Here is an 18,608-nt window from a genome sequence, read left to right as displayed (position 1 = left end):
AACTAACAACAACAAAAAATCATCCCCACTGGGTTCCAGTTTATATGCCTTACAAAGACAAGGAGAAGCCCCTATTTTTTTTTTTTTGCTTTCTTCTCCCTCTACATCCTCAATGTATTGAAGAAAGAACTGGGTACATACTTCCATACGTGGTGGTCCTGTAGTAAATCACAAAGATTTTGGAAAATGATTTGGACATGGCTGAAAGAAATATTAAGACAAGAAGTTGAGTTTAGTCCAGAATTTTTCTTATTGGGCATAACAAAAGAGAAATACCCTAAAGACAATTGTATCTGATGATTCACATTATTACAGCAGCAAGAATGTCATTTGCTCAAAACTGGAAAAGGAATGAAATCCCAGTATTAAATGAGGTAATTAGGAAAATTTGGGAATGCGCAGAAATGGATAAATTAACTCTGGAATTTAAAAATAAAGATCAATCAGATTACTACAGAATTTGGAATAAATTTTATCTTTGGTGGGAACAAAAGGAAGGTCTCTATTAGGTCTTACAGACTGGTTCATTGTTAAGTATTGTATTATACTTGACTGATTTGTATCTTAAGTGTATTTAAGTGTATTTTAGGTGTATATATATATATATATATGAATATTATAGACAAGAAGGTTTGTCAGTCCGTTTGTACCGTGTCCAATGTTTTTAAATAATAAATTTAATAAAATATATTAAAAAAAGAAAGAAAAACAAACAAAACCCTCACTTTCTAACACGCCACGCATCGGCCGCACGTTCCCACGACAGCGCTGGACCCCCCTCCTCACTTCCCTTTATATATAATCTAGATGCGGGGGGGGGGAGGGAAAAAGGTTAAGGGCGGAGCGGGCAGCGAAGCCCCGCCCCCTCTCCTTGGCCCCGCCCAGGGCCCTGACGTCCCACGCGCCGGGCTCTCGCTCCGCGCAGGCGCGCCATCACCCCAGCCTGTTTCCCCCCCCGAGCGGCGCGCATGCGCCCTCAGTCCCCCCGGCGCCGGAGCCCGAGAGCGGCCGTTGCCTCGGCGATCCCTCATGGCCGAAGCCGGCCCGGTGTTCTCCCCGGAGGCGGAGGAAGAGGAAGAGGCCGACGAGGAGCTCCTGCAGCTGGAGACGGAGCCGCCGGTCCTGCTGCTTTCCGGGCGGGCGGCGCGGACCGCCCCCGGCGGAGCCGTCCGCCTCCCCGCCGGCCGGGACCCGTCGGAGGCGGCCAGTGAGGAGGACCCGGAGGGCGACGGCGAGGAGTCGGAGCCGTTGCTGGGCGCGGCGGCGGCGGCGGGCCGGGGCCGGCGGACCCGTGAGGGGACAGGTGAGCGGCGGTGTGGTTGACGGGTGAGCGCGCCTGCGCAGTGGCCGGAGGGGGCGTGGCCACGGCTGGGTCTCCCTGGGAGGGGCAGGTAGAGGCGGTCCCCGACTTACGGCAGCCCGCTTAGTGACGGTTGGGCGCTGAAGCACTGTGGCCATCCGCGCAGGGCGTGGCGGAGGCGTGGCGGAGATGAGCTTCTCCCTGGACGACCCCGAGTTTGCGGAAATCATGCAGCAAGCCGAGCAAGCCATGGAAAGCGGAGTCTTCCCGGAAAGGATCTCCCAGGGCTCCAGCGGAAGCTACTTCGTCAAGGACTCGAAGAGAGTGAGTTGCCCCGTGGCGCCGGGTGTTTCGGCTCTGGGATGGGGTGAGAAGTTGCCGGAACGGGTCCGGTGGAAACGTTTTTTTTATTTTTAATCCCATTTATATCCCGCCCTTCTCCGAAGACTTAGGGCAGCCTACAATCTAAGCACAAATCAATATGCTTAGCAATAGCCTTCATTCTATGTGTATGCCTGCTTATTAGGGCTTTCACACACACACCCCCAAGCGGCATTATTACAAAGTCAGCTTAATTGCCCCCAACAATCTGGGTCCTCATTTTACCTACCTCAGAAGGATGGAAGGCTGAGTCAACCTTGAGCCTGGTGGGACGCGAACCTGCACTAATTGCAGGCAGCTGGTGTTTGGCGTGGTGCAGGTTGAGCGTGCATATCTGCAGGCAGTGATGATGATGATGACGACGACAACGAAAACAACAGGAGGATGGATGGAGGAATGAACCTTTATTGTCAAAGTACAACCATGTATACACTGAGATTGGCTGAGCCTCCCGTCGTGCCCCCACCCCCCAAAAGAGCCTTGGTGGAGCAGTGGGCTAAGGCCTCCTTAAGTAACACCAGCTGCCTGCAATTAGTGCAGGTTCGAGTCCCACCAGGCTCAAGGTTGACTCAGCCTTCCATCCTTCCGAGGTAGGTAAAATGAGGACCCAGATTGTTGGGGGCAATAAGCTGACTTTGTAATAATGCCGCTTGGGGGGGGGAAGCCCTAATAAGCAGGCATATACATAGAATGAAGGCTATTGCTAAGCACATTGATTTGTGCTTCTTAGATTGTAAGCCGCCCTGAGTCTTCGGAGAAGGGCGGGATATAAATGGGATTAAAAAAACAAAACAAACAAACTTACAGTGACACAAACCCTCCATCTTATTACACCATGTGAACTGATTGCACCACACACCGGCCTTGCAAGTCAATTATGCATAAAGTTTATACAAATTATTTCCCGTTCAAAAGCCTAACAGCCCACGGATAAAAGCTGTTCTTCAGCCTGTTGGTGCGGCTGGCTATACTCCTGTATCTCCTACCCAATGGTAGGAGAGTAAAGAGGTACCGTCCAGGGTATGAGTCATCCCTGAGAATTTTCCTCACTCTTCCAAGGCAGTGGGCCCTGGCGATGCCATCCGGTGGTGTCAGGGGACAGCCCCCATGTCTTGTGCTGTGCTTACCACCCTCTGTAATGCCTTCCTATCCGCGGCTGTCAGACCAGCATACCCAAACCACAATACCATACGAGAGGACGCTCTCTATAGTAGACAGGTAAAAGAGGGTCATAAGCCGTTGATGATGATGATGATGGAAGGGACCTTGGAGGTCATCTAATGAATGAACCTTTATTGTCAAAGTACAACCACATATACATTGAGATTGGCTGAGGCTCCCTTCGTGCCCCCACCCCCAACTCATAGTGACAACAAACCCTCCATCTTGTTACACCAGGTGAGCTAATAGCACAACACACCAACCTCCTGCTCAGGCAGGAAAACCTGTACCATTTCGGACACACGATACATGATACCAGAGTGTGTGCAGCACTTCCTACCGCAGCATCTTGCTAGCGGGACTGCTAAGCAGATTTGAGCAATTCTGTGGTTTGTTGAACATTGTGTACCTTTCAGCATCCCCTCCTTCATTCTCTTCCAATATGCGGTAGCCAGCAGTTTTTGCATTTGTTTTATGATTTTCTATTCGGAAAATAACAAATACACAGTCCTACTTTATGCATAATGCTATAAACAGCGTGGACAGAGGGAACCTGGACTTTTTAAGCATGGTTAACTAATGTACCCTTTTTTTGTTGGGTACATACGGAGTTTACTGGGTCAACATTTCTTTGGTTAATACTATATGGAAAAAGTTCGTGACCAATTTTAAGAAAAGCCTCCTTTTTGTCCTATAACAGTTCTCTTGCTTTATAAATAAAGGGTCAGGATTCTTTAACCAGACTGAGGATTTATTTTCCATGATGTGTTTCAAAAGGTCCTGTTTGTAATCTGTACGGATATGTGGTTGCTAAGACTTGGAGCCAACTTAATGGCACAATTTATAAGTGTGTGCGTGCACACACAGTTTCCAACTTTGGATTCATAATACTTATTGATTTCCAATGCTCAAAGTATCTGACCAACACAGTCGGATATTTGGGAGATATTATCTAAAAGAAGTTAGGTTAGAAAAAGCTGAAAGGCCAAGTTTCATGGTTTTTAGTACTTTTGAGATATGAATTGGAAAAACCTTTGTAACCTGAAATGATTGCAAGTTGCTTAAAGGAGATGCCCCCAGCCTTTTGGGCATCAAGGACCGGTTCCGTGGAAAGAGGTTTTTCCACGGACCGGAGGGTGTGTGGTTTTGTGTGCTGCCTGCATCCCGCGGATGGGGCTTTGCTTGTTTGTGCGGACCGGTTACTGGCATGCCACGGCCCGGTACCGGTCCACAGACCGGGGGGGTTGGGGACCCCTGACTTAAAGGACACCAATCCATAAGAGCATTGTATCTTTTTCCTGGGAAGCCGAATTGCTGTTTTGTTCTGGATCTGCCTACAGATCCTAAGGTAAAGGATCTAGCGTGCGTGCTCGTCGTTTCCGACTCTAGGGGCTGGTGCTCATCTCCGTTTCAAAGCCGAAGAGCCAGCGCTTGTCCGAGGACGTCTCCGTGGTCATGTGGCTGGCATGACTAGATGCCAAAGGCGCACGGAACGCTGTTACCTTCCCACCGTAGTGGTCCCTATTTTTCTACTTGCATTTTTACGTGCTTTCGAACTGCTAGGTTGGCAGAAGCTGGGACGAGTAACAGGCGCTCACTCTGTTACGCGGCACTCGGGATTCGACCCGCCAAACTGCCGACCTTCTGATCGACAAGCTCAGCGTCCTAGCCCACTGAGCCACTGCGTCCCTTCTACAGATCCTATTAAATAGTAAAATGTGGGTCGTAACTATCTTTTGTGTTGATATAATGTATCACTACCTGCATTAGAGGAGCCTTTGCCTTGCTCAACAATTTCTGAATCAAATAAAATTAAGGATGTAAGACTGCTTTATAGACAAGGAAAGTAAAGTTCATAAATACTTGAAATATATGTGACACACAGTGACGTTAGATGCAAGGACATTAGTATCAAATACAATACGTTTTTTAGTAGGCTACTTCCTTAAAGTAGCCCCATGCTAAAATAGTTCTACAGCAGCCTTCCATTCACAATTACTGCTATTTAGCCTCTTCCCCTAGGTTTTTGCAGTAATACCCTTCTTCAATATGGACCGGGCAAGTAATTGAATATGACTAAACAGGTTAAGATTCATAGGAGACGAAAGAAAGAGGAAATAAGGGGACTAAATTGGAAGTAATTGTGTATAATGAATTCTGGCATGAAAACAAATGCTGCCACTGTCTGCTCCAAAGCCAGTTGCTAATGAAATCATTTCATTTGCAACTGGGCCTCGTAGTCTCCAATTTCAGATAACTCAATGGTTGCCGTCGTATCCATGCAACCCCATTTTAAATTTCAAATCAACGTCTCCACCTTCTCAAGGCCATTTATTATTAAAGAAGACAAATTGGTCCACGATTTTTATACAGGCTTGGCTTGTTTCTGTCTCTGGCTTCACATCAGCCATCAATTGGCACTAAAAGCTTTATGCTGCAACAGCATAACTGGTAAAACCTGCTCTTTGTTTATTGCGAGTTGCCATGTACCTCTCAACTTCAGCCCATTAGTTTTTTTATTTTTATCTGCCTGCTTTTCATACGGCAAAGTATACATCTTAACTTTAAAGGTTAAGGTAAAGGTTCCCCTGCACATGCGCGCTAGTCGTTTCCGACTCTAGGGGCCGGTGCTCATCTCCGTTTCAAAGCCAAAGAGCCAGCGCTTGTCCGAGGACGTCTCCGTGGTCATGTGGCCGGCATGACTAGACGCCAAAGGCGCACGGAACGCTGTTCCCTTCCCACCGGAGCGGTCCCTATTTTTCTACTTGCATTTTTTACGTGCTTTCGAACTGCTAGGTTGGCAGAAGCTGGGATGAGTAACAGGCGCTCACTCTGTTACGCGGCACTCGGGATTCGACCCGCCAAACTGCCGACCTTCTGATCGACAAGCTCAGCGTCCTAACCCACTGAGCCACACCGCGTCCCATTCTTAACTTTAGGGACACTATTAGAGTCAATGTTATAGTATATTTGGAGAATACGCAATGATTGCATTGCATTGAAGGGCAAGTAAAACTCTGTCAGAGGTAAGTAATAGTTTATTGTGTGTCTGGTCTTTTTTTTATTATATTTTTATTTTCATTGCAGTGAGAGTCAAAAACATTGCTCCTTTTATTGCTCTTTCATGTTGAAAGTCAGGACTTAACAGTAGCTGCATTGTCCTCTCCTCTTTCCATCTGAGATGAATGGCAGTCCCAAAACAACAGCATCATATTGCATTTTTGATTTATTTTTGGAATGCTATTTATTCCGCTAATGGACATTGTATAAATAAAATATGCTTGATTGTGATTATGGTTTAAATACCAGCATGTATTTGTTTGGGAAGATGGAGTTGCAAAGATAGGAACCCTTTATATTTTGATGCTTGACCTGTAATGAAATTTTGAATTTATGTAACTTTTAACGTCTCGGGGCAAATGTTTTTGATGCTTCGCCGTGGTCTATTCAGCTTTAAAAAAAAAAGAATCTGTGGGTATAATACTTGAGTTGAGAAAATACTGCATTTGTACGAGGCCATTTTGTGGGATCCATTGGGGCCTTGGATAAAAGCCAGTAATACAGCTTCTACGTTACTGAGTTCTTCTACTTTACCTATAATAGCCTTTTAGATCATAGATGTAGAACAGCCGTGTCCCTTAGCCTGCGGATTGTATTCACTTAACGTTACAGGCAGTCCTCAACTTTCAGCCACAGTGGAGCCCACAATTTCCGTTTGCAAAGTTGAGACGTTGGTTAAGTGAGTGTGGCCCCGTTTTACGACCTTTCTCGCCCCATTTGTGAAGTGAATCACTGCAGTTGTTAAGTTGGTTACACAGGTGTTAAGGGAAGCTGGCTTCCCCATTGTTTCTCCTTGTCCTAATGTCACAATTGCCGAGTGAATTTTGATCGTGTGACCTTGGGGATGCCGACATTGTCGTAAGTGTGAAGTCGCTTTTTCCCGTGCCGTTGTAACTCGGAACAGTCACTCAGTGAACTGTCGTGACACCGAGTGACATTGAACTTTAGCTAACCAGGTAGCTTTAGACAACCAAGGCCAGGAAAGCTTATCTTCCAAGCCAGTTTTTGTCTAGTGGAAATTGAGGAGCCGAGTTCTAGTCCCGCCTTAGGCAGGAAAGCCAACGGGATGACTTCGGGGCCAATCGTTCCCTCTCAGCCCAACTCACTTCACAGAGTTAATGTCGTGAGGAGAATAGGAGAAAGGAGAGTTAGGTATCTTTGCTACCTTGAGCAATTTATAAAACTAACAAAGGCAGGGTGAAAAAATTAAAAATATGTGTTTTTCTAAACTATTTTTATTTATGTGTATGGAGATTCTCTGTCATCCTGGTCATGATTGATCCAAAAGTGCTTTTTCTGGAGGCAACTGGACTTTCTTGTTTTTCTTTGAAGAGGTTTCGCTTCTCATCCCAGAAGCTTCTTCAGCTCTGACTGAATGGTGGGGAAGGGAAGGATTTATACTCCTTGCAGACCGCTGGTCCTTTTGCCTTCTTTTAAAGCAGGGGCCTTCAAACTTGGCCCTTTTATGACTTGTGGACTTCAACTCCCAGAATTCCTCAGCCAGCCACGTGAGCTGAGGAATTCTGGATATTGAAGTCCACAAGTCATAAAAGGGCCAAGTTTGAAGGCCCCTGTCTTAGAGAATCGATGAGGTCCCTTGGAGGTTTGTCTGTGTCCTCAGGGTCTGTATACCACTAGCAAACGAGCGCAGACTTTTCTGATTCCTCACGATTCCTTATTCGTTCTTCCTTTCTTTTTCTCCTTTAGAAAAGCATCGGAGTATTTAAACCCAAATCCGAAGAGCCTTACGGTCATCTAAATCCAAAATGGACCAAATATTTCCACAAAATCTGCTGCCCTTGCTGTTTTGGCAGGGGTTGCCTTGTTCCTAATCAGGGCTATCTCTCCGAAGCGGGTGCCTATCTGGTGGACAGTAAACTAGGATTAGGAGTGGTACCCAAAACAAAGGTAAGAGTGGTTTGCAACATCAGTTGAGCCTGAAGAAAAGCATTTCTGGTTAAAACTGTAAAAAAACATAAAAATAAATGTCGAATAAAACCTTTGAAACTAATTTTCAGGCTGGGAAAATAAGTTTTGACTTTTGGAGTTCACTAGCTAGGACGCTGGTCTCGTAAGGCAAAAAAAAATTAGCTCAGGTAACTGCTTCTTTCCTTTTTTTGGCCTGCGGGTCCAATTGTAGTTTTCTGAGCATTTTATCGATAACGCTGTTATAGATACGGAGCTGCCAACATCGCTCTTAACCATGCAGGTTTCAGGGTGAATCCAGCCAATCATTTTTTTTTTACCCCCCTTACCATACCCTTTTTTTTTCACTCCTCCTTTTTTGCAGTAGCTTTCAAATTTTGACTACTTGCAATTTTGTGGTCGTAACTCTCCGAAACCCGCCTAATAAAAACATCGCTGGAACACAAGGCAGGCAACTATAGAAGAAGCAGCTCCAATGAAATCGCCTCCGTTGATTCTCCTCTGAACCCTTGGATGGGAGGAAGGGAGGGAGATGAACATTTTTACCTTGGTTTATTGCTAGAAACGGAGTTCTCGACTTATGACCACAATCGAGCCCAAAAATTTCCGTTCCTAAGTGAAACATTGGCTGAGTTTTGCCCCATTTTACGACCTTTCTTCCCACCGTTGCTAAGTGAGTCGTTGCAGTGGTGAAATTAGCGACACGGTTGTTAAGTGAATCCGGATTCCACGCTGATTTTGCTTGTCAGAAGGTCGCGAAAGGGGATCACGTGACTTCCCCCCCCTCCTCCGGGACATTGCGAATCGGTCGCCAAGTGCCTGATTGCGTGACTGCGGGGGTGCTGTGTGTGAAAAACGGCCGGAGGTCAGTTTTTTCTCTGTGCCGTCGTAACTTTGAGCAGTCACGAAATGAACTGTTGCAAGTCGAGGACCGCCTGGGTAGCTTGATAAAGAGGTGGGTGTAGTGAGGGCAGTGTCAGAATTAAAATGCCAAATTTTAATTCATTACAATGTCAAATTATTCTGTGTTCTAAGGTTGTCGGCTTCGTTAGCGAGACGTTCAACTATAGTGCAATCGATCGTGCCAAATCCAGAGGCAAGAAATACGCTTTGGAAAAAGTGCCTAAAGTGGGCAAAAAATTTCACCGAATTGGACTACCTCCTAAGGTAGGTTTTCCTTGGCCATCCTGGAAACATTCCTCACTTTGGTTGCATTCATGGGGTGTCTGTGTGTGGTTGTTTCCTTCTATTCCTCTTCTGGGGTAATTTGTAAGTAATAAAGTATAAATAATAAGAAAAAGTTTAAATTCTGATGTAACGCTAAAGACGGAAAAGGTTTGTTTACCCCGTCAAGGAACGGTGAAGTTATTTCCTCGGTAGAATTTTTTTTTTTTTTTACCGAAGAAATACAAGAAAACACAGACAAAAGTCAGTCCCGTTCGTTAAAAGCCCTGGAGATAATTCCTGGTGCATCAAAGGACTTTGAGGCCTTTGATTCTTAAATTAGTTTTATTCATTGATAACATAAAATGTGAAAATACAAAAGCAAACAGCAAAAAGGGAAAAGAGAAAAGGTGTGACGAAAGGGAGGGGAAGAGAAAAGAGAGGCATTGACTCCTGACTGTTGCAGTAAAATCAGACATTAAAATCAAATCTCAACTTTTTACCTTTCTAGAGTAGCAAGCGCTGGCCATTTCTGCATCTGCAGGTCAGTCTAATCGGTAAAACCCAAAATCGTGACGTCATTTTTATTTGCACCTCAAGGCCTTTGATTCTTGACTTGCAGTTTCAGATTAAAAACACTTGTTGAAAGGCATTCTCAAGCCAACTGCAGTTTTGATGCTTAAAAATGGTATCTTCCTTCCCAATAATTGTTTTATTTATTTATTTAGTCATTCATTCATTTTATTTTATTTTATTTATACATATACACATATGTATCACTCACACACGCACTGTGTGTGCGTGTGTTATATATATGTGTGTGTGTGTGATGTGATTATATATACACACACATACATACACACACATATGCTCATGGCTGCACTTAGGGAGGGCCTTTGCTGTAGTATTTTTCTTGGCTTTCACATATAAAGAGCACTTTGCACGCTTTACGTGTTCAGGTCCGTTTCACAAGCTTCCTTTCCGCCCACAGGTTGGCTCCTTTCAGCTCTTCGTGGAAGGGTACCAAGAGGCCGACCATTGGCTCAGGAAATTTGAAGGTGACCCCTTGCCCGAGAACACGAGGAAACAGTTCCAGTCACAGTTTGAAAAACTGGTTGTGCTTGATTATGTTATCAGAAATACTGGTGTGTAATCGTTGTTTTTTCCCCCCCCTTAACTTTTTCTTCGGTTATGAGATTATCCTTGAATTCTTGTCAGAGTCGAGCAGAGGAAAATGGGCTAGAAAAGTGACCTTGTTCTTTAAGGCTTAGAGCAGGGGTCCCCAACCCCCCCCCCCGGGTCGTGGACCGGTACCGGGCCGTGGCATGCCAGCAACCGTTCCGCACAAACAAGCGTAGCATCCCACCCGTGGGATGCAGGCAGCACACAAAACCAGGCCCCCTCCGGTCCGCGGAAGAACCTCTCCCCACGGAAGCGGTCCCTGGTGCCCAAAAGGTTGGGGGACCTCTGGAGTAGATGGTATCTATGAACGATCGCTACCTTTAGGAAAAGACCATGGTAGATTAATAGAGATAATCCTCGACTTACAGCAATCCATTTAGCGACCGTTCACAGTTACAACGGCACTGAAAAAGGTGGCTTGGTGGGACCATTTTTCACACTTGCCGACCGTTGCAGCATCCCCCGGGGGTCACGTGATCAAAATTCAAAATTGGACTACTGATTCATAATTATGACGGTTGCAGTGCTCCAAGGGATCATCTGATCCTCTATTGGGACCTTCTGACAAGCAAAGTCTGTGGAGAAGCCAGATTCACTTAACAACCGGGGACTAACTTAAGAACTGCAGTGATTCACTTGACCCCTGGGGTGTGTGTGTGTGTGTGTGTGTGTGTGTCTGTCTGTCTGTCTGTCTCTCTCTCTCTCTCTCTCACACACACACACACAGAGGTTGCCTGATTTTAAAATGTTTTAACACCAGTTAATCAAGATAATTGTGAAACTAGGATGCCACAAAGCACCATCCTCATCAAAGCTCTAAAAAGCATTTTTTTTAAAAAAATAAAAGTTGGGTAGGCAGCTCCAGTTCGGAGTTGTGCTCAAACTGCTTGAGGCCAAGACCAAGCAAACATCGCACGTAATATTCCGGGGGAGAATGGCGGTTTGTGGGTTCCGTTGAACTAGTTTGCCTTCTGAGGAATGGGTGTTCTGTGATGATCCCTGCCCAACAGAGCAGCTAGTTTTGAGAATACCCATAATATGCTTACCAAAATTCCGTCCGCCCCCAAAAGGCAGAAGATCTCCAAAGGAAACGTATAGAATAGCTTGTGGTTCAAGGCGTGAAGCATCCAGAATTGTTCTCCTCCTGCAATTCGTTTAAAATAACAGGCCCGGCTCTTTAAATATTACAAGCTGAACTCTACTGTATTAAATACTAAATATTACAAGCTGAATTAAATATTACAAGCTGAACTCTACTGTATTACATTACAGTGGCAGATTTTACTGCAGCACCCTTGCGTTTCATTTAATTGTGATTCTCCCTAATTTCTTTGAAGACAGAGGCAACGATAATTGGTTAGTCAAGTACGAAAAGCAGAGCGACGGGACGGATCTTCCTGATAAGGTAGGACATAAGCCTCCTCTTCTGTTTCAATCACGGGGATACCGTATGATCAATAAGTGATGTGATTTGTGTTCAGGTTGACGTAGCTATCCGATTGTGGATTTTATAAAGGAATTCTTTCTCATCCCGTGTTCTTATGGAATAAGATGGAATTAAATAATGTCTGATGCTTCCTCAATTATCAATTTTATACACTCGTGCTAGATGAGCGACAAATAGTAAATGGAAAAGAATTGCATGGCATATACCGCGCAGGCTTAATATCCTGTTCAAATATTAGTTTTGGGGGTTTTTTTTGTGTTAAATGGGTACGCCTTGATTTGTTTTTTAAATTGCTTTCCAATAGGAGATCCAGTGGATTAATGAAAAGGAGCCTATTATTAAAATTGCAGCAATTGATAATGGCCTTGCTTTTCCTTTCAAGCATCCCGATGAGTGGAGAGCCTGTGAGTCTTTGAATTTTTCTAGATAAGAACGCATGAGATTGCAAGGATTATTATTAGTAGATTTTATTATCTCTACAGATGGAACAATAGCGTGAAGTTAAGGCGCTGGCCTAGAAACCAGGAAATTGTGAGTTCTAGTCCTGCCTTAGGCACGATAGCCAGCTTGGTGACTTTCAGTCATTCTTCCTCATCCACACCACCTCACTGGGTGATTGTGGTGGGGAAAAAGAAGAGGAGGAAAAACTATTATGTATGTTTGCCAGCTTGAATTACTTATAAAGTAAAAAACATCAGATAGCAATAGCCATAGCCCTTAGACTTATATACCGCTTCACAGTGCTCTACGGCCCTCTCTGAGCCGTTTGCAGAGTCAGCATATTTGCCCCCAACAATCCGGGTCCTCATTTTACTGACCTCAGAAGGCTGAGTCAACTTTGAACCGGTCAGGATCGAACCCCTGGCAGTCGGCAGAGTTAGCCTGCATTGCTGCATTCTAACCGCTGCGCCCCCAAAATAATTAATAATATCCACCTAACAGACAAAAGGCTGGCATTCGTGCTTTTCTTTTCAAGTTGTTAACTTCACGCGAACAGAAATTACTGATGGGATTTTGTATTGCAAAGACCCTGTAAAGCTTCTGTATAGCTTTCAAAGTGGTCCAGATTGGCTATACCTAATTATACACTATACATAATGGACAATTATGCACTTTGTGTGTGTTTATTTTGCAAAAGTGCCACGTTTGGCAACGTTAACTGGTCTCGTGTGAACGACGTTTCATTTAAGTTGGGCCGAGGACAGCTTCATGGGCTAGAACGCTCAGACTTTAAGGAATTCCTGAGGCCAAGATTGCTAAGATTCTGCTTCTGATTTTTTTTCTCATTAGATAAAAATGTGCTTGAGACACGTAGCCCTCGACTTTATTTATTTATTTATTTAAATTCCATTTATTTAAATTCCATTTATATCCCGCCCTTCTCCGAAGACTCAGGGCGGCTTACAAGCTTAGCAGTAGCCTTCATTCTATGTATATGCCTGCTTATTAGGGCTTTCATACACCCCCCAAGCGGCATTATTACAAAGTCAGCTTAATTGCCCCCAACAATCTGGGTCCTCATTTTACCTACCTCGGAAGGATGGAAGGCTGAGTCAACCTTACAACCACAATTGGGATGGGGACTTCTGTTGCTAAGTGAGGCAGCCATTAAGCAAATCTCGCGGCTTCTTTTTGCTGTGGTTGCTAAGCAAATCAATGCAGCTTATTTGGAAAGGCTTCCCTTCAGACTAGACAGTCACCTGACTAAGATGGTGTAGGTTCTCCTGCTTGAGCAGGGGGCTGGACTAGATGACCTCCAGGGTCCCTTCCAGCTTCTATTCTATTGCTATTCTATTGCTATTCTATTCTATTCTATTCTATTCTATTCTATTCTATTCTATTCTATTCTATTCTATTCTATTCTATTCTATTCTATTCTTATTCTATTCTTATTCCATTCTTATTCCATTCTTATTCCATTCCACATTCTATTCTTTGCTATTGCTAATTCCATTCCATTCTCTGCTATTGCTAATTCTATTCTATTCTATTCTATTCTATTCTATTCTATTCTATTCTATTCTATTCTATTCTATTCTATTCTATTCTATTCTATTCTATTCTTATTCCATTCTTATTCCATTCTTATTCTTATTCCATTCCACATTCTATTCTTTGCTATTGCTAATTCCATTCCATTCTTTGCTATTGCTAATTCTATTCTATTCTATTCTATTCTATTCTATTCTATTCTATTCTATTCTATTCTATTCTATTCTATTCTATTCTAATTCCATTCCACTTTCTATTCTTTGCTATTGCTAATTCCATTCCATTCTTTGCTATTGCTTATTCTATTCTATTCTATTCTATTCTATTCTATTCTATTCTATTCTATTCTATTCTATTCTATTCTATTCTATTCTATTCTATTCTATTCTATTCCATTCCATTCCATTCCATTCCATTCCATTCCATTCCATTCTTATTCCATTCTTATTCCATTCTTATTCTTATTCCATTCCACATTCTATTTTTTGCTATTGCTAATTCCATTCCATTCTTTGCTGTTGCTAATTCTATTCTATTCTATTCTATTCTATTCTATTCTATTCTATTCTATTCTATTCTATTCTATTCTATTCTATTCTATTCTATTCTATTCTATTCTATTCTATTCTATTCTATTCTTATTCCATTCTTATTCTTATTCCATTCCACATTCTATTCTTTGCTATTGCTAATTCCATTCCATTCTTTGCTATTGCTAATTCTATTCTATTCTATTCTATTCTATTCTATTCTATTCTATTCTATTCTATTCTATTCTATTCTATTCTATTCTATTCTATTCTATTCTAATTCCATTCCACTTTCTATTCTTTGCTATTGCTAATTCCATTCCATTCTTTGCTATTGCTTATTCTATTCTATTCTATTCTATTCTATTCTATTCTATTCTATTCTATTCTATTCTATTCTATTCTATTCTATTCTATTCTATTCTATTCTATTCTATTCCATTCCATTCCATTCCATTCCATTCCATTCCATTCCATTCCATTCTTATTCCATTCTTATTCTTATTCCATTCCACATTCTATTTTTTGCTAGTGCTAATTCCATTCCATTCTTTGCTGTTGCTAATTCTATTCTATTCTATTCTATTCTATTCTATTCTATTCTATTCTATTCTATTCTATTCTATTCTATTCTATTCTATTCTATTCTATTCTATTCTATTCTATTCTATTCTCCTAATCCTAATCTTGTAATTCTATTCTATTCTATTCTATTCTATTCTATTCTATTCTATTCTATTCTATTCTATTCTATTCTATTCTATTCTATTCTATTCTATTCTATTCTATTCTATTCTATTCTATTCTATTCTATTCTATTCTTATTCCATTCCATATTCCATATTCCATATTCCATATTCCTATTCACCTCCCTCTTTTTGTCTCTTTCCCCCCTCTCTCAGATCCTTTCCACTGGGCTTGGCTTCCACAAGCAAAGGTCCCCTTTTCTCAAGAGACAAGGGACTTGATACTGCCTCGTATTTCTGACATGAATTTTGTACAGGATCTCTGTGAAGACCTTTATGAACTCTTTAAGGTAATTTCAAAAGTAACTTTGGGCAAATACCGTTTAAAGTAGCACGGCAAAGGGCAGATTATGTTGTCCCCGTAACGTAATCGGTCGTTCTAAGCGGGAAATGCGGTGAAATGTCAAAAGGAGGAAAGTTAGCGGGGCTTTTCGCAAGATTACTTGAATGGTTTGGTATAATTTCTTCCTTATTATTTTAAGTCTGGTTATTTATAGGTGGGTCTTGATTTGAATTTTGAAGGTTTCTCAAATCAGTTTATTTTTCTTCCAATACAGACTGACAAAGGGTTTGACAAAGCCACGTTTGAGAACCAAATGTCAGTGATGAGAGGACAGGTAAGGGGATTTTTCTCTTGGGCGATGGGTTTTAAATTCGTATTATTATTATTATTTTGCATCATGTATAGTTGTAGCAGTTGCTTTTAAGTTTGGTGTAGAATCCAGGTTCCCCCCCCCTTTCTGGAAAAGAAAGTTAATCTTTCCTAAAATTAGGAGGGTGCAATTTATTCTTACTTCTACACCCCTTTGAAGGTCTGCCTTGGCAGGTCAGCGTGCCTGGCGGAGGAATTCTGGGAGTTGAAGTCCAGAAGTCATAAAAAAGGGCCAAGTTTGAAGACCCCCCCCCCTGCCCTAGAGAAATACATGGCAGGATCTCTCTTTAGGCCCGACGGTTTCCGCTAGCACTAGGGCTAAGCTAAAGTAGTTTTTTTTCTATCTCAGCATCGTTCCTTTTTCAATCTTTGCAGATACTTAATCTTACTCAGGCCTTAAAGGACGGGAAAAGCCCCCTCCAGCTGGTCCAGATGGCCCGGGTGATTGTGGAGAGGAGCCAGGGTGGGACTCAAGGGAGGGTCGTCCACTTGAGCAACGCCTTCACCCAGACTTTTCACAGCCGGAAGCCTTTTTTCTCCTCCTGGTAAAAGACAAGGGAAGACCTTCGCTTTAAGCCAGACGTTCCACTACTACTACGTAAAGATTTCCGAATGTTTTTTTCCCCCCTGTCATCCCCACCCCCCCCACCCCAAAATGCTGGGCTGCCAAAACCTCAGAAAGTTTTTTTTTATATATTGAATGTAACTCAAGTTTATAGTTTATTTAAAATCGTGAACCTTTTCACATCAGGGAGACGAGCTTGTCCTAAAACTGTATATTTTTATAGACGATGTTCGATGTTTTCTGTTAATTTAGTTTGGAAAGGGGGGGGGCGCGGGGGAATAAAAGTTTACAGATGCCAAAGACTACTTTTCACTCAATTGGGGGGTGGGGGTGGGGGAAACCACATTCTGTTGCCTACAATATCAGAAATGATAGTCTAATTTTTATAGATACAAGGATTGAAATGCCTGGCCTTTTACTCCATTACACAGTTGTCTTTCCGTCATATATGTAATCTACTATACAGGACCAATAACACGCCCCCTCTGCGTTCAAGGGCTTGGAGGTGGATTAAATACATGTTGGTAGTCCAGAGGAAACATATTGTCATTGTCGTTCTTACAGTTTCTTTGCATTGAAGTGCAGGCAGTTCTAAGTTGGCGTTAGCACACACTCCACTGTGTATTGTTTGATTTGGGAAAGGAGTAAGTAAGGGTTTATTTCAGTGAGTCCACCCCACAGTTGCACGCGTAATTTATTGCACAGCCCCTCTCTGCGTTTATAGATTTGAGCTCCATCTGTACAAAAAGCAGGAAAAAAAAAGAATTTACAAATGTGTGTTTTTTTTCTTTGGGTTGGGGGGGGGGGGTTCCACAGTTTTCGGAATCCGGTTCCAAGTTATCATTCCTTTTCAGCGTCTTTGTTTTCTGGATACAAAAATTGAGCCAGTTACAGATGACTTTGTTGATGCTTGAAAATATCCTTTGGAAGGAAATAAAAGACACCTTTAACATTGTTTTACTTAGTGCCAAGAAGTAACATATTCCAAGAATTGTTGATTTTTCTGGACCAAGAACTGGAGGAGAGAAATGCTACAAAAACCTGGGTTGTTGTTATTATTTTCTGAGATGATACATATTGATAAATGTATGCTTGGGTCTTGTGATTTTTTTTTTTTTGTCAGGGCGATGAATTGGGGAAATACTGTATTTTGTTAGAGCAACATTTCTGCTGCGATTTTGTCATAGTGTTGGGGTTTTGAAACTTTTACCACAGCCAATGAAATTGACTAACTTGAAACCAAAGTAGACAGTTTACCGGTATGTTAGTGCCTCTTCCTGACACCCATATCTTGGTCTTGAGGAGATAAAAAAACTTGCAAATCAGGAAAAAAAATGCTTTTAATCATTTTGTTGTCAGGCAATTCCTCAGCAGTTCTAAACTTTGAATTTGGCTTTAGCTGATCAATTGCAAGAATAATAATCGGAGTAACTTTACACTTGCCAGGAATTTAGTAAAACTTGTTTTAAATTTCAAGGTTTGAAGCTCAAAACGTCTGTGTCAATAATAGGGGATTTTTTGGGTTAAACGTTGTGCTTTCTCAGAAATGCTGTATCTTTAACTGCAGAGCAATACCCTTGGCGTCCTTGCATTGCTGTTTCCTTAATATCTCAGAGTTTGTTAAACCAATGTAGCCTGTTGGGGTAATTTACTTGACCTCCTAAAAATGTATAAGCCTTAATATTGAAAATTTACTGTATTGCGGGGGTTTATAAATTTGTTCTGATTTCAGTTTTTTTAATCACTTCCTGCAAATTTAAAAAGCAAAGAGAATTCACTTGACTTTCTCAAAACAATAAAGACCACGGTCTGCGCTGCTGCAGCTCTGCGACAATTGTCCGGTTACATTTAATCTGTTGTTTGGAGAAAAACATCTAGAACAGAGAATCTTTCCTTTGTTAAGATGAGGTCCATTTTACCTAGTTGTGGTATTTCTTCTCATGCTGCTGTCTTCAGGGTTCCTAGCACTCGGCATAACAAGACAAACACAATTTTAGCCAGCCCGATTGTTTTATCATTAAAGTGAATGGTTTCAAAGAAAAATCTCGCGTTTCTGATCTTTTAACGCTACCCAGAAAAGCCAAGAGGAAGTTTGAAAAGATCAGCAAACCAAATAGTAGTGTGCTTTCCTGGGAAATGATTGAAAAACTGACTCCCAGGCACTTGCTCCTGTACGCAATTTTGAGTTTTTACAGATTGCAACGTATTGGGTCATTTCCTAATAGTTTGCATATAAAGACTGGCTTAAAAAAGAGAGCCCGGTCGTCGTCGTCCTCCTCCGTCTCCTCCTCCTGGGTAATTTTTTGGTGCAGTGGTGAAGCTGCTGGCTCAGAGACCAGGAGACGGTGAATTCTAGTCCTGCCTTAGGCGCGAAAGCCGGCCTTGACTGACTTTGAGCCGCTCATTCTTTCTCAACCCAATTCATTTTGCAGATTGGTGGTTAGGAGGAAAGAGCATCTTCAGTTACTTACATTGCAATAAAAGGCGGGACAATCAAATACA

The 18,608-nt window shown here is 42.4% G+C and overlaps 1 protein-coding gene across 1 annotated transcript; it reads left to right on the top strand.

The window, feature by feature from the left end:
- Positions 1 to 944: 944 nt before the first annotated feature.
- On the top strand, positions 945 to 17,934 carry PI4K2B (phosphatidylinositol 4-kinase type 2 beta). The gene is made up of 10 exons (XM_081332487.1): positions 945 to 1,303; positions 1,467 to 1,624; positions 7,610 to 7,810; positions 8,864 to 8,995; positions 9,984 to 10,137; positions 11,512 to 11,579; positions 11,926 to 12,025; positions 15,046 to 15,179; positions 15,447 to 15,506; positions 15,917 to 17,934. Exons 1-10 carry the CDS (start codon positions 1,030 to 1,032, stop codon positions 16,088 to 16,090), a joined length of 1,455 nt encoding a protein of 484 aa, XP_081188613.1. The 5' UTR covers positions 945 to 1,029; the 3' UTR covers positions 16,091 to 17,934.
- The last annotated feature ends 674 nt before the right edge of the window (positions 17,935 to 18,608 follow it).

This window comes from Vipera berus (genome assembly GCF_964194415.1).
Source record: "Vipera berus genome assembly, chromosome: 7".
Lineage (NCBI taxonomy): Eukaryota > Metazoa > Chordata > Lepidosauria > Squamata > Viperidae > Vipera > Vipera berus.
This window is presented reverse-complemented; position numbering and strand designations above follow the sequence as displayed.

What these genes read in the sequence shown, in the direction of transcription:
- PI4K2B (XM_081332487.1), top strand. Translation starts at nt 1,030, where the DNA reads ATGGCCGAAGCCGGCCCGGTGTTCTCCCCGGAGGCGGAGGAAGAGGAA. An exon ending in TCGTCAAGGACTCGAAGAGA is followed by an intron (nt 1,625 to 7,609) that starts GTGAGTTGCCCC and finishes TTTCTCCTTTAG; the next exon opens with AAAAGCATCGGAGTATTTAA. An exon ending in TGTCAGTGATGAGAGGACAG is followed by an intron (nt 15,507 to 15,916) that starts GTAAGGGGATTT and finishes CAATCTTTGCAG; the next exon opens with ATACTTAATCTTACTCAGGC.